The sequence below is a fragment of the Propithecus coquereli genome, unplaced genomic scaffold (genome assembly GCF_000956105.1).
Source record: "Propithecus coquereli isolate 6110/MARCELLA unplaced genomic scaffold, Pcoq_1.0 Scaffold6, whole genome shotgun sequence".
Classification (NCBI taxonomy): Eukaryota; Metazoa; Chordata; class Mammalia; order Primates; family Indriidae; genus Propithecus; species Propithecus coquereli.
In genome coordinates this window covers 13,365,599-13,379,332 of record NW_012151951.1, presented here as the reverse complement: position 1 = coordinate 13,379,332, position 13,734 = coordinate 13,365,599, and the positions used below count along the sequence as shown (strand labels likewise).

At 39.5% G+C, this 13,734-nt stretch overlaps 1 protein-coding gene across 1 annotated transcript in view; it reads left to right on the top strand.

Annotated features, from left to right (window-relative positions):
• Nucleotides 1–1,569: 1,569 nt before the first annotated feature.
• The window catches only part of ZW10 (zw10 kinetochore protein), a 65,110-nt gene continuing 52,945 nt past the window's right edge, over nt 1,570–13,734 (top strand). Inside the window, exons 1-6 of the mRNA XM_012659145.1 lie at nt 1,570–1,777; nt 3,822–3,956; nt 10,389–10,490; nt 10,654–10,731; nt 10,881–11,040; nt 13,179–13,336. Of these exons, the coding sequence (XP_012514599.1) occupies nt 1,673–1,777; nt 3,822–3,956; nt 10,389–10,490; nt 10,654–10,731; nt 10,881–11,040; nt 13,179–13,336 (738 nt within the window). The 5' untranslated portion in view covers nt 1,570–1,672. The remainder of the gene's footprint in view (nt 1,778–3,821; nt 3,957–10,388; nt 10,491–10,653; nt 10,732–10,880; nt 11,041–13,178; nt 13,337–13,734) is intronic.

Here is a 13,734-nt window from a genome sequence, read left to right as displayed (position 1 = left end):
TATATATTCACATATTTTGAATCCCCAGGCCTAGCACAGTGACTACTATGTAATAATTGCTTAATAAATATGCAATACAAGTTTCCAGAAATTTCATCTGTTGGTCGGTCCTTCTTTGTCATTGAGCATTTATTATTAGTGGCATTTAGATAGAATTCAAAATAAGGCCGACAGGTCTACCAAACAGAAATTGATTTGATTTTCCAAGGAGAGAGCTTCCCAGGGTGTCATGGCTATCTTCAGTACTTCCTGTCTCAACTACTGTTTCATTTCCTTCACTCATGGCACAGGAAGCTGCTCTTGCTTTACTAGGATACGCACATTGTCACACAGACACTTAAAATTTTCAGGGACTTTAGGGTCAGTGACTACTTGAAGGTCAACCCTCACCAGATACCTTTTTAAAAAAGGAAAGATAACTTCTTAAACAAAGCAGTACAATCTGCCCTCTGCATCTTTGGATTCAACCAGTCGCAGACCAAAAATATTCTGAGATGTGCGTGGTGGCGCGCCTGTAGCCCCAACTAACTTTGGAGACTGAGGCAAGAGGATTGCTTGAGTTCAGGAGTTCTGATGATGCCACTGCACTCCAGGCTGGGCAACAGAATAAGACCCTGTCTCAGAAAATACAAAAAACAAAAACAACAACAATGAAAGATAATACAAATAAAAAATACAAATTGATTTGTATTAGGTTATTTGTAAACACTACACCATATTATATAAGGGACTTGAGAATCCGCCGACTTTAATATGAGGGGAATCCTGGAACCAGTACCCCTCATACCGAGGGAGGACTGTATAAGTTTATTGCAGAAAAATAGAAAAGCAAGGAAAGAGAAGAGAATAAACACCGTAAGTCCACCACCCAAAGAAATAATTTGGTGTACATCCTTTATATACATATTTATTAATTTTTAAAAAAGAATCAAACTATACATAGTATATTGTAAACATCTTTTTGTATGTAGTGCTTGAAAATAATGAAACTTAATTTTAAAAAGCATTTGGTAAAATTGATTTGTAACCTCCGATATTCATAGAAAATGCGGTGTTTTGTTCTAGTCCCCACAAGACTGATGTTATTTCTATTACCTAGGTAATAGAAATATGTAATGTATTACCTAGATGTAATATAAAAAGAGTGCAATTATAGGCAGCCTCTTATTTATAATGAGGCGACGTCACTTCCTTGCACAACTCCAGAGGGCGCCATTCATAGATTCTGATGGCCACTGGGGCCCAGTAAGAGTGAATGTGTAATGAAAAAAGATCGGGATGGGCTCGTTAGGTCTGTCGGCTAATTTCACAGGTAAGCGTTTTGAAATTGAGAGTTCAGTTAGGACTATTATCAGATAAAAACATTTAATTTCTTCTAGTAAAAAAAAACGGGCGGGAAGAGACAAGCTATTTGAAAACAGCGGAGGAGGTAAACGCGTCCTACTACAGTTTGCCAACTCCGGGACACCGTGGAACTCCCACCCCGGGGCTGGCGCGGTGCCCGCTGGGAGTTGTAGTGCGGCTCTCGCCTTCCTTGCGGCAGGGTGGGACCGGCGGGACTCGGTTTCCCGGCAGGCCGTGCGCCAAGGCCGTCGGCGGGACGGGAGCTGCCGCGCTGGCTACGAGAAGCTGTGAGAGAGTCGTCCAGTCACCGTTGGTTCATGTTGAGATCATGGCCTCGTTCGTGACAGAAGTTTTGGCACACTCGGGGAGGCTGGAGAAGGAGGATCTGGGCACCCGGATCAGCCGCCTGACCCGGCGGGTGGAGGAAATCAAGGTGAGCGCTGGGCCCCTGACCAGAAAGGGTCGCCGGGTCCGTGTGTGAGGGGACTTGGAGAAAGCGGTGGGGGGGCTAAAAAGGCAGACAGCGTGGGTACCACCGGCACAGTGGGTCCTGTTGGGGAGATCCCGATGTAGGGGCTAAGTGGGGCGTATGAGGAGAGGGCTGACAAGTGTGTGGATTGAGGAGGGAGCTTGGAGGGGAGCCCAGACAGGGTTGGGGGCTGAGGAGGCGAGGAGGCCCAGGGCTGTGGGGAGGAAGAGGCGGTGGCTGGGGAGCGTTGGGGAGTGGGGTTAGGTAGGGGAGGGGTCCACTGGAGGGAGGAGGAGGAAGACCGAAGAGACAGCAGAGCTGGAGGTTCAACTGGAAGCACCGAGGTATTTAGGGAGCGAGCGTATGAGAGGAATAGAAAAGTGGACAGGTCCCCCCCGCCCCGCCCCATATATGAGTGTTTCTCTCCTTCATCCACTCTTCTATTTGTTGATGACTATTATGATATAATAGCTCTGCGAGGATCTCACCATTCTCCTCCCCAACATTAAAAAAAAAAAAAAAAAATCCTAGGTATATTTTTAAAACTCTCCTTCATGCCCAAGCCCTTGAGGCTGTGCTGAGTGCTATAAAACATGTCAATGGTACGTACATGGACCTTGCTGCCTTGTATTGATACAAAAACAAAAAGTACATAGCCACACACAATTTCACTTTGCACTAATATTGTTGCCTTGCCAGTATTTGCCTACACTTTAGTTGCTTTCATTTAAAGTTGTGTATACCACCTGCCTAAGTATGGATTTAAGGGAGCAAGTTTGGAATGCACCATAAAGGCACAGGTATAGCTCTCTTCCTAGCAACTCTTGATTTTACAAAAGTGATTTCCTAAGTTTTAAGTAGTTACATCAGTGACATTTGTTCTTTAACATGGCTTTAGGATTTTTCACCACTTTTTAATGTGATGAAAAGAGGACAGGCTATTAAGCTACCCTAGCATGGCACTCAAGGCTCCTATGTGTTCTGTACATAACCTACCTTTCATTTCACTAGTTTCCTTTACCAACCTGAATCTTCAGCCAGTTGAGAATCACTTTCTGTGCTCTAAGCAGACCCAATTTTCTTTTTTCACTAGTTCCCAGATTTTGCTTATGTTGCTGTTTCTTTGTCATTACCTTTACCTGTACTATTTCTACTCATTTTTCAAGTTCCATTTCAAATGTAGTCTTCTGCATAAAAAGTGTCCTTATTTTCTCTGAGGAGGAGAGAATTTCTTTCTCATTTGTGCTCCTGGAAGACTTTGCAATTCTGTTGCTGTATTACATTTAAGCTTTGTATTCTTGTTACCGAAGGGTATAGTATCTTTCCTACCTAAAAGGAATTTATTTGAAGGCAAGCATAATTTATTCTTTTACCTTCTGAAGCACTGAATAATTCAATGCAAAGTATTCAATAATTTGTTTATTAAGTTAGTTTGAATTAAAGGAGATGATGAAACTCAAATTAATTTAGGGTTTTAAGATTAGACCCCATAGAGTTTTATAGGCAAGAAAATAGAAATTAATACATTGACTGTGATATACAGATTATGGATTTAATTTATCCATTTATTTCCTTTTCTACTTAATATATAATTTAAATTGATAACCACAGTCTGATATAGTTCAATATGAGAAATGGCTCCATTTTTCTCTTTTCCAGAATTTGTACAACTCTTGTGCTCTTGTGCACGGTTAGGATTTGGTGATCATTGTCTTCTTTTTTTTCTTTTAATTTAATTTTTTAAATTGACAAATAATAATTGTACATATTTGTGAGGTACATAGTGATGTTTTGAATCATTGTCTTTGTGTACCCTCATAATGTCATGGGAGTGGGACAAATGTGTTTTTGAAAGAAATCAGTTGGCCTGGAGGGAAAGTGAATGGGTATGGGTAATTGGCAAGAGGGCTCTAACATGGAAGATACTTTATGGAAGATGAGCTGTATATGTTTAACAGAGATCAGTACTCATCTCACTGTTTTATGTTATAATTCTTCTATCTTACAGGGTGAGGTGTGCAATATGATTAGCAAGAAGTACAGTGAATTCCTGCCTAGCATGCAGAGTGCACAGGGCTTGGTTACCCAGGTGGATAAGTTATCTGAAGACATTGACCTGCTGAAGTCTAGGATAGAGAGTGAGGTAAGAATAACTTGTTATATTGGGTAGATTTGTAGGGAGGCAGTTCAGCTTCCTAATTCCTAAGACAACTCAATTCTGTACAACTTTTCAAGATGTCACTTTCCTAATTGATAAATGGAGGTTGAACTAAATGATTATAGGGTGACTTCAATTCTAAAATAGAAATATATTCCCTAACTGCAATTTAAATAACTTATTTTCTATGGAAAAAAATTTTAAGTTATAATAATATATAACATTTGAATAGTACTTTATAAATGAAAAAAATCTTGAGATTTTATTATCTTCATAATAAAATAAAAACAGGTAAAGCAGAGAACTAGATCATTTGGCCTTTTGTCTTCTAATTTATTTATTTATTTATTTATTTATTTATTTATTTACTTGAGACAGAGTCTCACTCTCTTGCCTGGGGCGAGTGCCGTGGCGTCAGCCTAGCTCACAGCAACCTCAAACTCTTGGGCTCAAGCAATCCTTCTGTCTCAGCCTCCCGGGTAGCTGGGACCACAGACACGCGCCACCATGCCCGGCTAATTTTTTCTACATATATTTTTAGCTGTCCAATTAATTTCTTTCCATTTTTTGGTAGAGACGGGGTCTCGCTCTTGCTCAGGCTGGTTGTCTTCTAATTTAAATGCTGTATCTCTTAATGGCCAGCATCCTCTTAGATCTGCAGCTGGCCTCAACACATTCAAGCTTCAACACAATCTTCTTTGTTTTTTGATCTTCTGGAAAATGGGTTGGTTTGCCCACCATAACCACTCTACTTTCTGTCATAAAGCCACTTTCTGTGGGCATACAGAGAGGCTCCTTTCCCTTCTTGTATAGTATTACTTTGTGAGCTGGCGCTTGATATACTTCTTATGGAAAGTCTGGTGGATTTTAGAAATGTTTACCATGTTTGCCAGAGTGCTATCATCACAAAAATAAGTACCCAGTACAGAAACAGAAATATTTCCTTTATAATTTTAAAAACATTTGCACATGTATTATCTCACCAGGATTTTTCCCCTATAGTTTTCTTTTAGGAAAGGTAGGCAGTTGAAAGAAAGAATGCTGATATGGGAGGTTTAAACAAAGTCTAAACTTAGGTATCTTCTGTATCTATTTCTAAATTATTGCTTAGGGCTCATTGATATCCAAAATCATGATTTTGAGGTATTCTCAAGTCTGTTCCATATGTGATAGTTATTAAAAAAGAAAGTGAACAAATGTGTTTTTCAAAAGTTCTCTAGAAAAACAGAATCATAAGTGAAGAAGCAACAGATTAAATAGAAAATCTGTTTACCAGCCCATTAATCATTGTGATTAAAAGTTTTAATAAAAATAAATGTTTCTCTGCAACCCTGGCATAGTTCAAAAAATAGAATGTTTTTGTAATTAGTTGATCATTGAGTCAATAGTACAATATTAGACTGTGCTATTAGAAACAAAATGTCTGGAACAAGGCAGTAATTGGCTCTCTATATCTTTTGCTGGCCAGATTATGGCTAGGGAGATTTAAGCAGTTCTGATTGTTGTATTTTGAAAGATGATGGTCCAGATGAGAAGGTCCAGGCCTGAACACTACCATTTGAAGAACAGTGAAAGAAACTGAGGGTGTTTAGCCCTGAGAAGAAACACTTTCAATATTTGAAGGCCTGTTTTATGTGAGAAAGATTCAAAGTAATGGCTCAAAAAGGAGGATTAGATTCAATAGGTGGATGTCAGAGCTTTAGTCAGTCATTTACTGTATTTATTGAGTACTAACAAGGTGTCAGATACCGTAATAGTTGCTGAATAAGACAGTTTTTTATTTCAAAGTGTGAATCTCATGCCTGATGTAGATGAGTAAAATAGTGTGACACAATACTAAATAGGAATAATCCAGTTAGAGAGAGGAGATGTAGCTAAGGTTGGCTTCCTGTAGGAAATAGTATCCAAACCAAGACCTGAAGTGATAGGTAGGCAGGTGACAGGGGAAGGAAGAGTGTTTTAGGTAGCCATCAGCATAAGTGTTCTAGGTAGGCAGAGAGGCATGGAGTTAATGGAGAAATGTCACTTTTGGGGAATATTCCATGAGAGTGATATTTAGGGAGTATGATGGGACGGGACTTTAGATGAGATTGGAAAGGTAAGCAAGGACCTTGTATATCACGTTAATAATATAGATATTATCTTGATATCTTAGTGCGTAGTGGAAACCATAGAGGGTTTTAAACAAGGGAGTGAAATCAGATTTGAATTTTAGGAATCCCATTCTGCTTGCAGTTTGAAGAAAGAACTTGAGGGAAATGAGACTGGGATATGAGAAGGCAGTTAAAATGTTAGCACGCAGTTAAAATGATCCAGGAAAAACAGGACAGTGACCTGCTATAAAGTCAGTGGCAGTGGAATTGGAGAAAAATGGGTAAATCCTACTGACATTTAAGAGGTAGGATCTTGGGTACTTGTTGATATGGGAAATGAAAGATGCAGAAGTTACAGATAACTGGGGAGCTAGGTCATTGATTGTTCCAGTCACTGAAATAGAGAACATACAGAAAGAGCAGGCTTTTATGGGGGATGAGGAGTTTAAATTTAAGGTGCCGGTGGGATATGTAAGTCCAAACGGACTAGCATAGGCAGTTGGGATTGTATTAAAGTGAAGCCTAGATCGTTGTTAAAGAAAAAAGAAACAATGAAAACAAAAAGAGAAGGCCTGGCATGGTGGCTCATACCTGTAATCTTGGCACTTTGGGAGGCTGAGGCAGGAGGATCGCTTGAGGCCAGGAGTTCAAGACTAGCCTGAGCAACATAGCACAGATACCGTGGGTGACACATGCCTCTAGTCCTAGCTACTCAGGAGGCTGAGGCAGGAGGATCATTTGAGCCTGGGAGTTGGAGATTGTAGTGAGCTATGATGATGCCACTGCAGTCTAGCTTGGGCGATAGAGCGAGACCTTGTCTTGAAAAAAAGAAAAAGAAAAGGAAAAAAGTCACCTTGAAATGCAATGGCTCAAACAACATACTTTTAAAAAAAAAATTTCAAAGTATTACGGGGGTACAAATGATTTTGGTTACAAGTATCACTTTTATGATGCTTGAGTCAGAGTTGTAAGTGTGCCCATGGCCCACATAGTGTTCATTATACCCGTTACGTAGGTTTCCATCCCCTCCTTTCTCCTCCCCCTCTGATTGATTTCTGTTGAGTTATACTTCCCTTCATGCATGTGTTTTATTTTTTAATTCTAGTAGTTCAGCAAACAAGCAAACTTTGCAATCTAAGGCTCAGCTATGCTAGTATACTCTGTGTCAAGAACTGAAGGGGATCTGAGATTATAACCTACTTGCAAGTCAAAAAGTTAGCCCGCTATAGTGTCATGGGTTCTCGGAGAAGACATGTCTCTTGGTTGAGAGATGAAGGACAGTTTATTACAGCAGTAGCCAGAATATCAGCTGTATCAGCGACCCCAGTCACAATTCCTATAGGACATTGTGCTGTGGATTGCATTAGAGAAGAGGGCTCCTGTGCTTAAGGAACCTGAATATTTTATAATTAACAAGTATGCCTCCCTTTTGTAGGAGATACCATCTCTGTCTTCCAAGACTGTTTACTGCATAGACATCCTTGAAAAGATAGCCCAGAACTAAAGATAGTCACTGTCTTATTTGCAAGATGGTGTAGAAATGTGAGAGACCTCTAGAGAATTGTCTCCCAAAAGTGTATAGAGCAGCAGCATTGGCAATTAGTAGCTCATTAGAAATGCAGGATCTAAGGCCCTAGTCCAGACATATGGAAGCAGAATCTGCATTTTAATGAAATTCACCAAGTGAAATGTATATACATTACTGTTTGAGAAACTGCTCTTAGGGTTTTGTTGTTTGCGTGGTTCAATCTGGTCTCTTCTGATGCCCAGGTTATGGCAGGAGGTTAAGGGCAAAGAGAGGGCATGGAGGAGGCACACTTATTTTCCTAAGACTCAGAGTTGGGTACACATCACTTTTGTTAACATTGCATTGGTAAGATCTTAGACATATGGTCACACCCGACTGTGAAAGAGCCTGAAATATATGATCTGTTTCGGTGCCATTAATATGGAAAAAAGGAAGGTGGACTTCAGTGGACAGTTTTCACCTCCACCCACCTATGTACATGTTTGGAGGTTAGGCAAATGATGTGGACTTAAGATAGCAGCACTTAGTAATTAAAGCCATGGGAATGGACAAGATTGCTGAGAGAGAAGTGTATAGAGCAGGGGTTCTCAGCCTCGACATTATTGATATTTTGGGTTGGATAATTCTTTGTTGTGGAGGTCTGTCTTGTATGTTGTGTTACGTTAGCAGTATCTCTGGCCTCTATCCACTAGATGCCAGTAGAACTCCTTCCGTGTGACAACCAGTGTCTTCAGGCATTGCTAAATGTTCTGGGTGAGGGTGGAGCAAAATTACCCTCCGTTGAGAACCACTGGTTCAGAGTCAGAAGACAACCAGGGAGAAAGGAATATCAATATGTATGGATGGAGTAGTTAGAAGGAAAATGAAGGTCCCAAAAGAAAGTGAAAAAGGAATGGCTGGAGAACTGAGAGGAAAATCAGTAAAGAATGGTATCATGGAACTAAGGGAAAAGAATGTTTCAGAAGGAAAGAAACAGTGTACTGTTAAATAGTTAAATACAGTCAGGCACTGCATAATGAAGTTTTAGTCAATGGTGGACTGCTTGCATGATGGTGGTCCCATAGGATTATGATGGAGCTGAAAAATTCCTGTTGCCTTGTGATATCTTGATAATCCTGACTCAGGGTAGGCATAGGGTAATAATGTGTGTGTTTTTAACAAAACAATTTAAAAAGTTAAAAAAAAAATAAAAAATTTTAAAAATAGAAAAAAGCTTATAGAATAAGGATATAAAGAAAATATTTTTGTACGGCAATATAATGTGTTTGTGTTTTAAGCTAAGTGTTATTACAAAAGAGTCAAAAAGTTAAAAAGTTTAAAGTAAAAAAGTTACAGTAAGCTGAGGTTAATTTATTCTTGAAGAAAGAAAAATATTTTTAAAATAAATTTAGTCTAGGCTAAGTGTACAGTTTTTATAAAGTCTGCAGTAGTGTATAGTAATGCCCTAGGCCTTCACATGTACTCACCACTCACTGGCTCACCCAGAGCAACTTCCAGTCCTGCAAGCTTCATTCATGGTAACTGCCCTGTTTTTATTTTTATCTTTTATACTATATTTTTATTGTACCTTTTCTATGTTTAGGTACACAAATATTTACCATTGTGTTACAGTTGCCTACAGTATTCGATACAGTAACATGCTGTATAGGTTTATAGCCTAGGAGCGATAGGCTATACCGCATAGCCTAGACGTGCAGTAGACTATACCATTTAGGTTTGTGTAAGTACATTCTGTAATCACATGATGACGAAATCACCTAATGGTGCATTTCTCTGAATGTATCCCTGTCATTAAATGATGCATGACTGTACTGGTAATGTGTGCTGTGGATTTAGCAACAAGGAGTTGGTTGTTTTGTTTTGTTTTTTGACAAGCACAGTTTTGGTGAAATGGTGTGGCTAGAAACCAGATCACAGTGAGGTGTAGAGTGAACGAGCGGTAAGAAAGTAAAGATAGTGAGCACAGATCACTATTTCAAGAAGCTGTTTGTGAGTGGGAGGAGAGAAATAAGGAAGCTGCTGAAAAGTAGAGTGGTTGCTGAGGTGGAGGGAATTTTTTTTAAAGATGGGGAATTTTTAACATTGACATCTGGTGGGACAAGCCATGCACTATTAGGTATCAGTCAATATACATTTCATGAATGAGTGAATAAATGAAGATGAATTAGGCAGAGGTTGAAGAGAGGAAATAATTGGTAGTGTAAAGTCACTAATACAATGGGACAGAGGGAGGTAAATTCTGCCTCAATGTAAAAAATCTTTCTAATAAGTTAGAACTATCCAACTGTAGAAAGAGTTATCACTTGGCAGTGAGGATGCCTTTCTGGTAATCCAGGTGGATGCGTTCTCTCATGAAAGATACCTGCTTAAATTAAGAGTAGATGGTTACTGAGGATATTATGTTGATGAGAATCGGTATTTTTGCATTGGATAAGGGTTTGGCCTAGGTGGACCTCTGAGATCTTTCCTTATTGCATTCTATGATTTTTATTCCAGTCTTAACTAGCATTTAAATTTCAACTTGAAGCTGGATGTGCTGGCTCTGGCCTGTAGTCCCAGCTACTTGGGAGACTGAGATGGGAGGATAGCTTGAACCCAGGAGTTTGAGGCCACAGTGAGCTATGATCATGCCACTGCACTCCAGCCTGGATGACAGAGCGAGATTCTGTCTCTAAAAGAAAAAAAAATTCACCATAAATTATGTTGACCTAATAAAGCTTATTGATTAGCTATAAATATTTTATTTCTTAGGTATGGTATAACTTAAAAGTACTTAACCTTTAATGTATGCTTTAGGTCCGCCGAGATCTTCATGTATCAACTGCGGAATTTACAGACTTGAAGCAACAATTGGAAAGAGACTCAGTTGTACTAAGTTTGCTTAAACAGCTGCAAGAGGTTAGTAAACTCGAGCTTTAGTGCTTTGGTGGTGAGAGTTACTTTTTTTCCAGTTGGTTTCATTCAGTGAATATCTCTTGACTACGCAACGTTTTTTTCTTTTCATATTTTAAAAACAAACAGACTTGAAATAATAGGATGTATAAAATATTATACTTTTCAGTTTTCTACTGCTATTGAAGAATACAATTGTGCATTAAGAGAGAAGAAGTATGTCACTGCTGCTCATCGTCTAGAAGAGGTACTAAATGCTTTCTGCATAGCATGAGAATTAGTGCTCTTCTTGTTTTTAGTAAATTTTGTATTCCATGTATTATCATTATACAAATATATTCTAATTGCTCTGAGTCCAGATGGAATGTTTAACAATGATTCTGTTTTCACCGCTAGGCACAGAAATGCTTGAAGTTATTAAAATCCAGAAAATGCTTTGATTTAAAAATATTGAAATCTCTCAGCATGGAGCTCACAATACAGAAACAGAACATACTATATCACCTTGGAGAAGAGTGGCAGAAACTGATTGTATGGAAGATCCCACCATCAAAAGGTGCTGCTGACCTCAGGTGGACTGCTTTGCTTAATCTGCCTGAACCAGTTTGGTGTCTGAATATATTCTAAATATTTTGTGTTGGTAGATGAGGTTTCATTTATAATCTTCCAACTCTATATTGAGTTCTTCTGTTAAGCAAGATGGTTTCATAGGACCAACTCATCTGGGTCCCTAATGTACCCTCACCTTACTTCTTTTACATCCCTCTTTCTGTCCCTTCTCTAGGAAAGTGAGAAAAGATGATTGAGTGGTTGTGGTCTACGTAGGGAGGGTGTGCTAGAGGACGTGGTAGCAGTTTCAGACCACACTGTTTCTCCTGCCTATAAGACATACCTGTTCTAATCCCAGTGGTTTATTTTGGCTAGAAAGCTTAAAGGAGCTGTTCAGCCGTTCTCTCTCTTGCTGAAGAAAGAAGATGGGGGACGGTGGGTTTGTGGGTAAAGGAGGGGTTTGGCTCAAATTTTCTCAGTCCTTGGGGAAAAAAATGGTAACAAAATCATGAGATGGGGGTGCTTTGCAAGGTGAAGAAATAGGATTACTCTGGCCCTGGCTTTGATTTATGCTACTTGACTCTCAGCCCTTCTGCCCACCTCTGGGTGTGAGTCCTCTTTGATGTGTTGTTTGCTTTGAAAGTAAAACTTCAGAGGGTGTGTGTAAAGGTCATGCTATTATACCTGGTGTATTTTCCAATATTGATCTTGAAATTTAGTGTATTTCAAGGGAAATCTCATAGTCTCCCCCCTGTTCCCTTTCCTATATCCACTTTGGCCTCTGTACACGTTGTGGGCGTATGTGTGTACATAGATACACATACACTGGAACTAAACTTTCCAGTTATATGAAATGCCAGTGTCTAGCCTGTTTCTTGTTCTAGAACTTCTAGACAGGATTCAGTACTATTCTTAATTGCTTTTACTTGTTGGATTTAAAGAAAAAATCAAGGCTGGGCATGGTGGCTGACGCCTATAATCCTAGCACTCTGGGAGGCCGAGGCAGGAGGATCGCTTGAGCTCAAGAGTTCGAGATCTGCCTCAGGAAGAGCAAGACCCCATCTCTGCTAAAAATAGAAAAAATTAGCCAGGCAGGGTGGTGCACACCTGTAGTCCCAGCTACTCGGGAGGCTGAGGATTGCCTGAGCCCAGGAGTTTGAGGTTGCTATGAGCTAGGCTAACACCATGGCACTCTAGCTTGGGCAACAAAGCGAGACTCTGTCTCAGAAAAAAAAAAAAAAATCAAGAGCCAGCATGACAAATCTTACTTCCTTCCCCCTCTAGAATAAAAGAACTCATTTATTTCTACAAATACATTATGTATGTGTGTACATAGATAACACATACACCTAATGTATATATATATATTGGGTAATTTGAAGAGTGTAATCTAGAAAATTTTAGATTCTACTCCAAGTAGACTGTAAATTAAGAGAAGATGGCAGGTGTGTTGAATTCTTTGTTATATTATAGCATACATTACCATTTAAACTTTGGCAGAAAGAACATGCAAGAGGTCTGTGAAACTAGGACCTCAGTTTTTATTTCTTGCCTTCATTCTCTTATTCAGTACATATTTAGTGGCTGAGTGCGGTGGCTCATGCCTGTAATCCCAGGCTTTGGGAGGCCACAATGGGAAGATTGCTTGAGGGCATGAGTTTGAGACCAGCCTGACCAATGTAGCGAGACTGTGTCTCTACAAAAAAGTTTAAAAGTTAGCCAGACATGGTGGCACACGCCTGTAGTCCCGCCTCCTCAGAGGCTGAAGCAGGAGGATCACTTGAGGCCAGGAGTTGAGCTTGCAGTGTGCTGTGATTGTGCCACTGCACTCCAGCCTGGGCAACAGAGTGGGACTCTGTCTCTAAAAAAATTAAAAAACAAAACAAACATATTTAGTAAGGATTTCTTGTAGACACATTGTCTCTTTAGTACTTAGTTTGATTCTTTGAACATGCCAGTAAGAGTCATTTTCTGTTTTAAAAGTGATACCAAGGACATGTATGTCATAATTAATATTTGCTTGCATTAGAAGTATATTGTAATAAGACTACATTAGGAATCTCAGTAAAGAATGGGCTCTGAGGAATAGAAGTGGAAAGATCTTGTATCGCTGAGACAATTGATATTTTTCCTCCTTTTTCTTAGATACCAGCAGTTTAGAATCTTGCCTACAAACGGAACTTCATTTATGCACTGAACAATCCCAGAAAGAGGAGAAGATCCCTATGCCACCCATCAGTTCTGTCCTCTTGGCATTTTCTATTCTTGGAGAACTACACACCAAGCTTAAATCATTTGGTAAAGCATGTTACTTTGTTTCATTTACATGAAATCTTAGAAGGCCCCGTATTAAAGGGCTGACAGAAAAGATTATAAAATATTCTCTGGAGAGTACTGATACAGAGTTTGGCCACTTGATTCATCAAAGGGAATTGTCATAAATATTGCCCTTTTTATTAAGGGCTTGGATCCTTTCTTTAAAAAAGAAACTAGTTCCTATTTATTTTATTTGGTTTTTTGAATAATTCAAATAAAAATCTATAGACCATCTGGGGCCAGGCGTGGTGGCTCACACCTATAATCCTAGCACTCTGGGAGGCCCAGGCGGGTGAATCGCTCAAGGTCAGGAGTTCAAGACCAGCCTGAGCAAGAGCGAGACCCTGTCTCTACTAAAAGTAGAAAGAAATTATCTGGACAACTA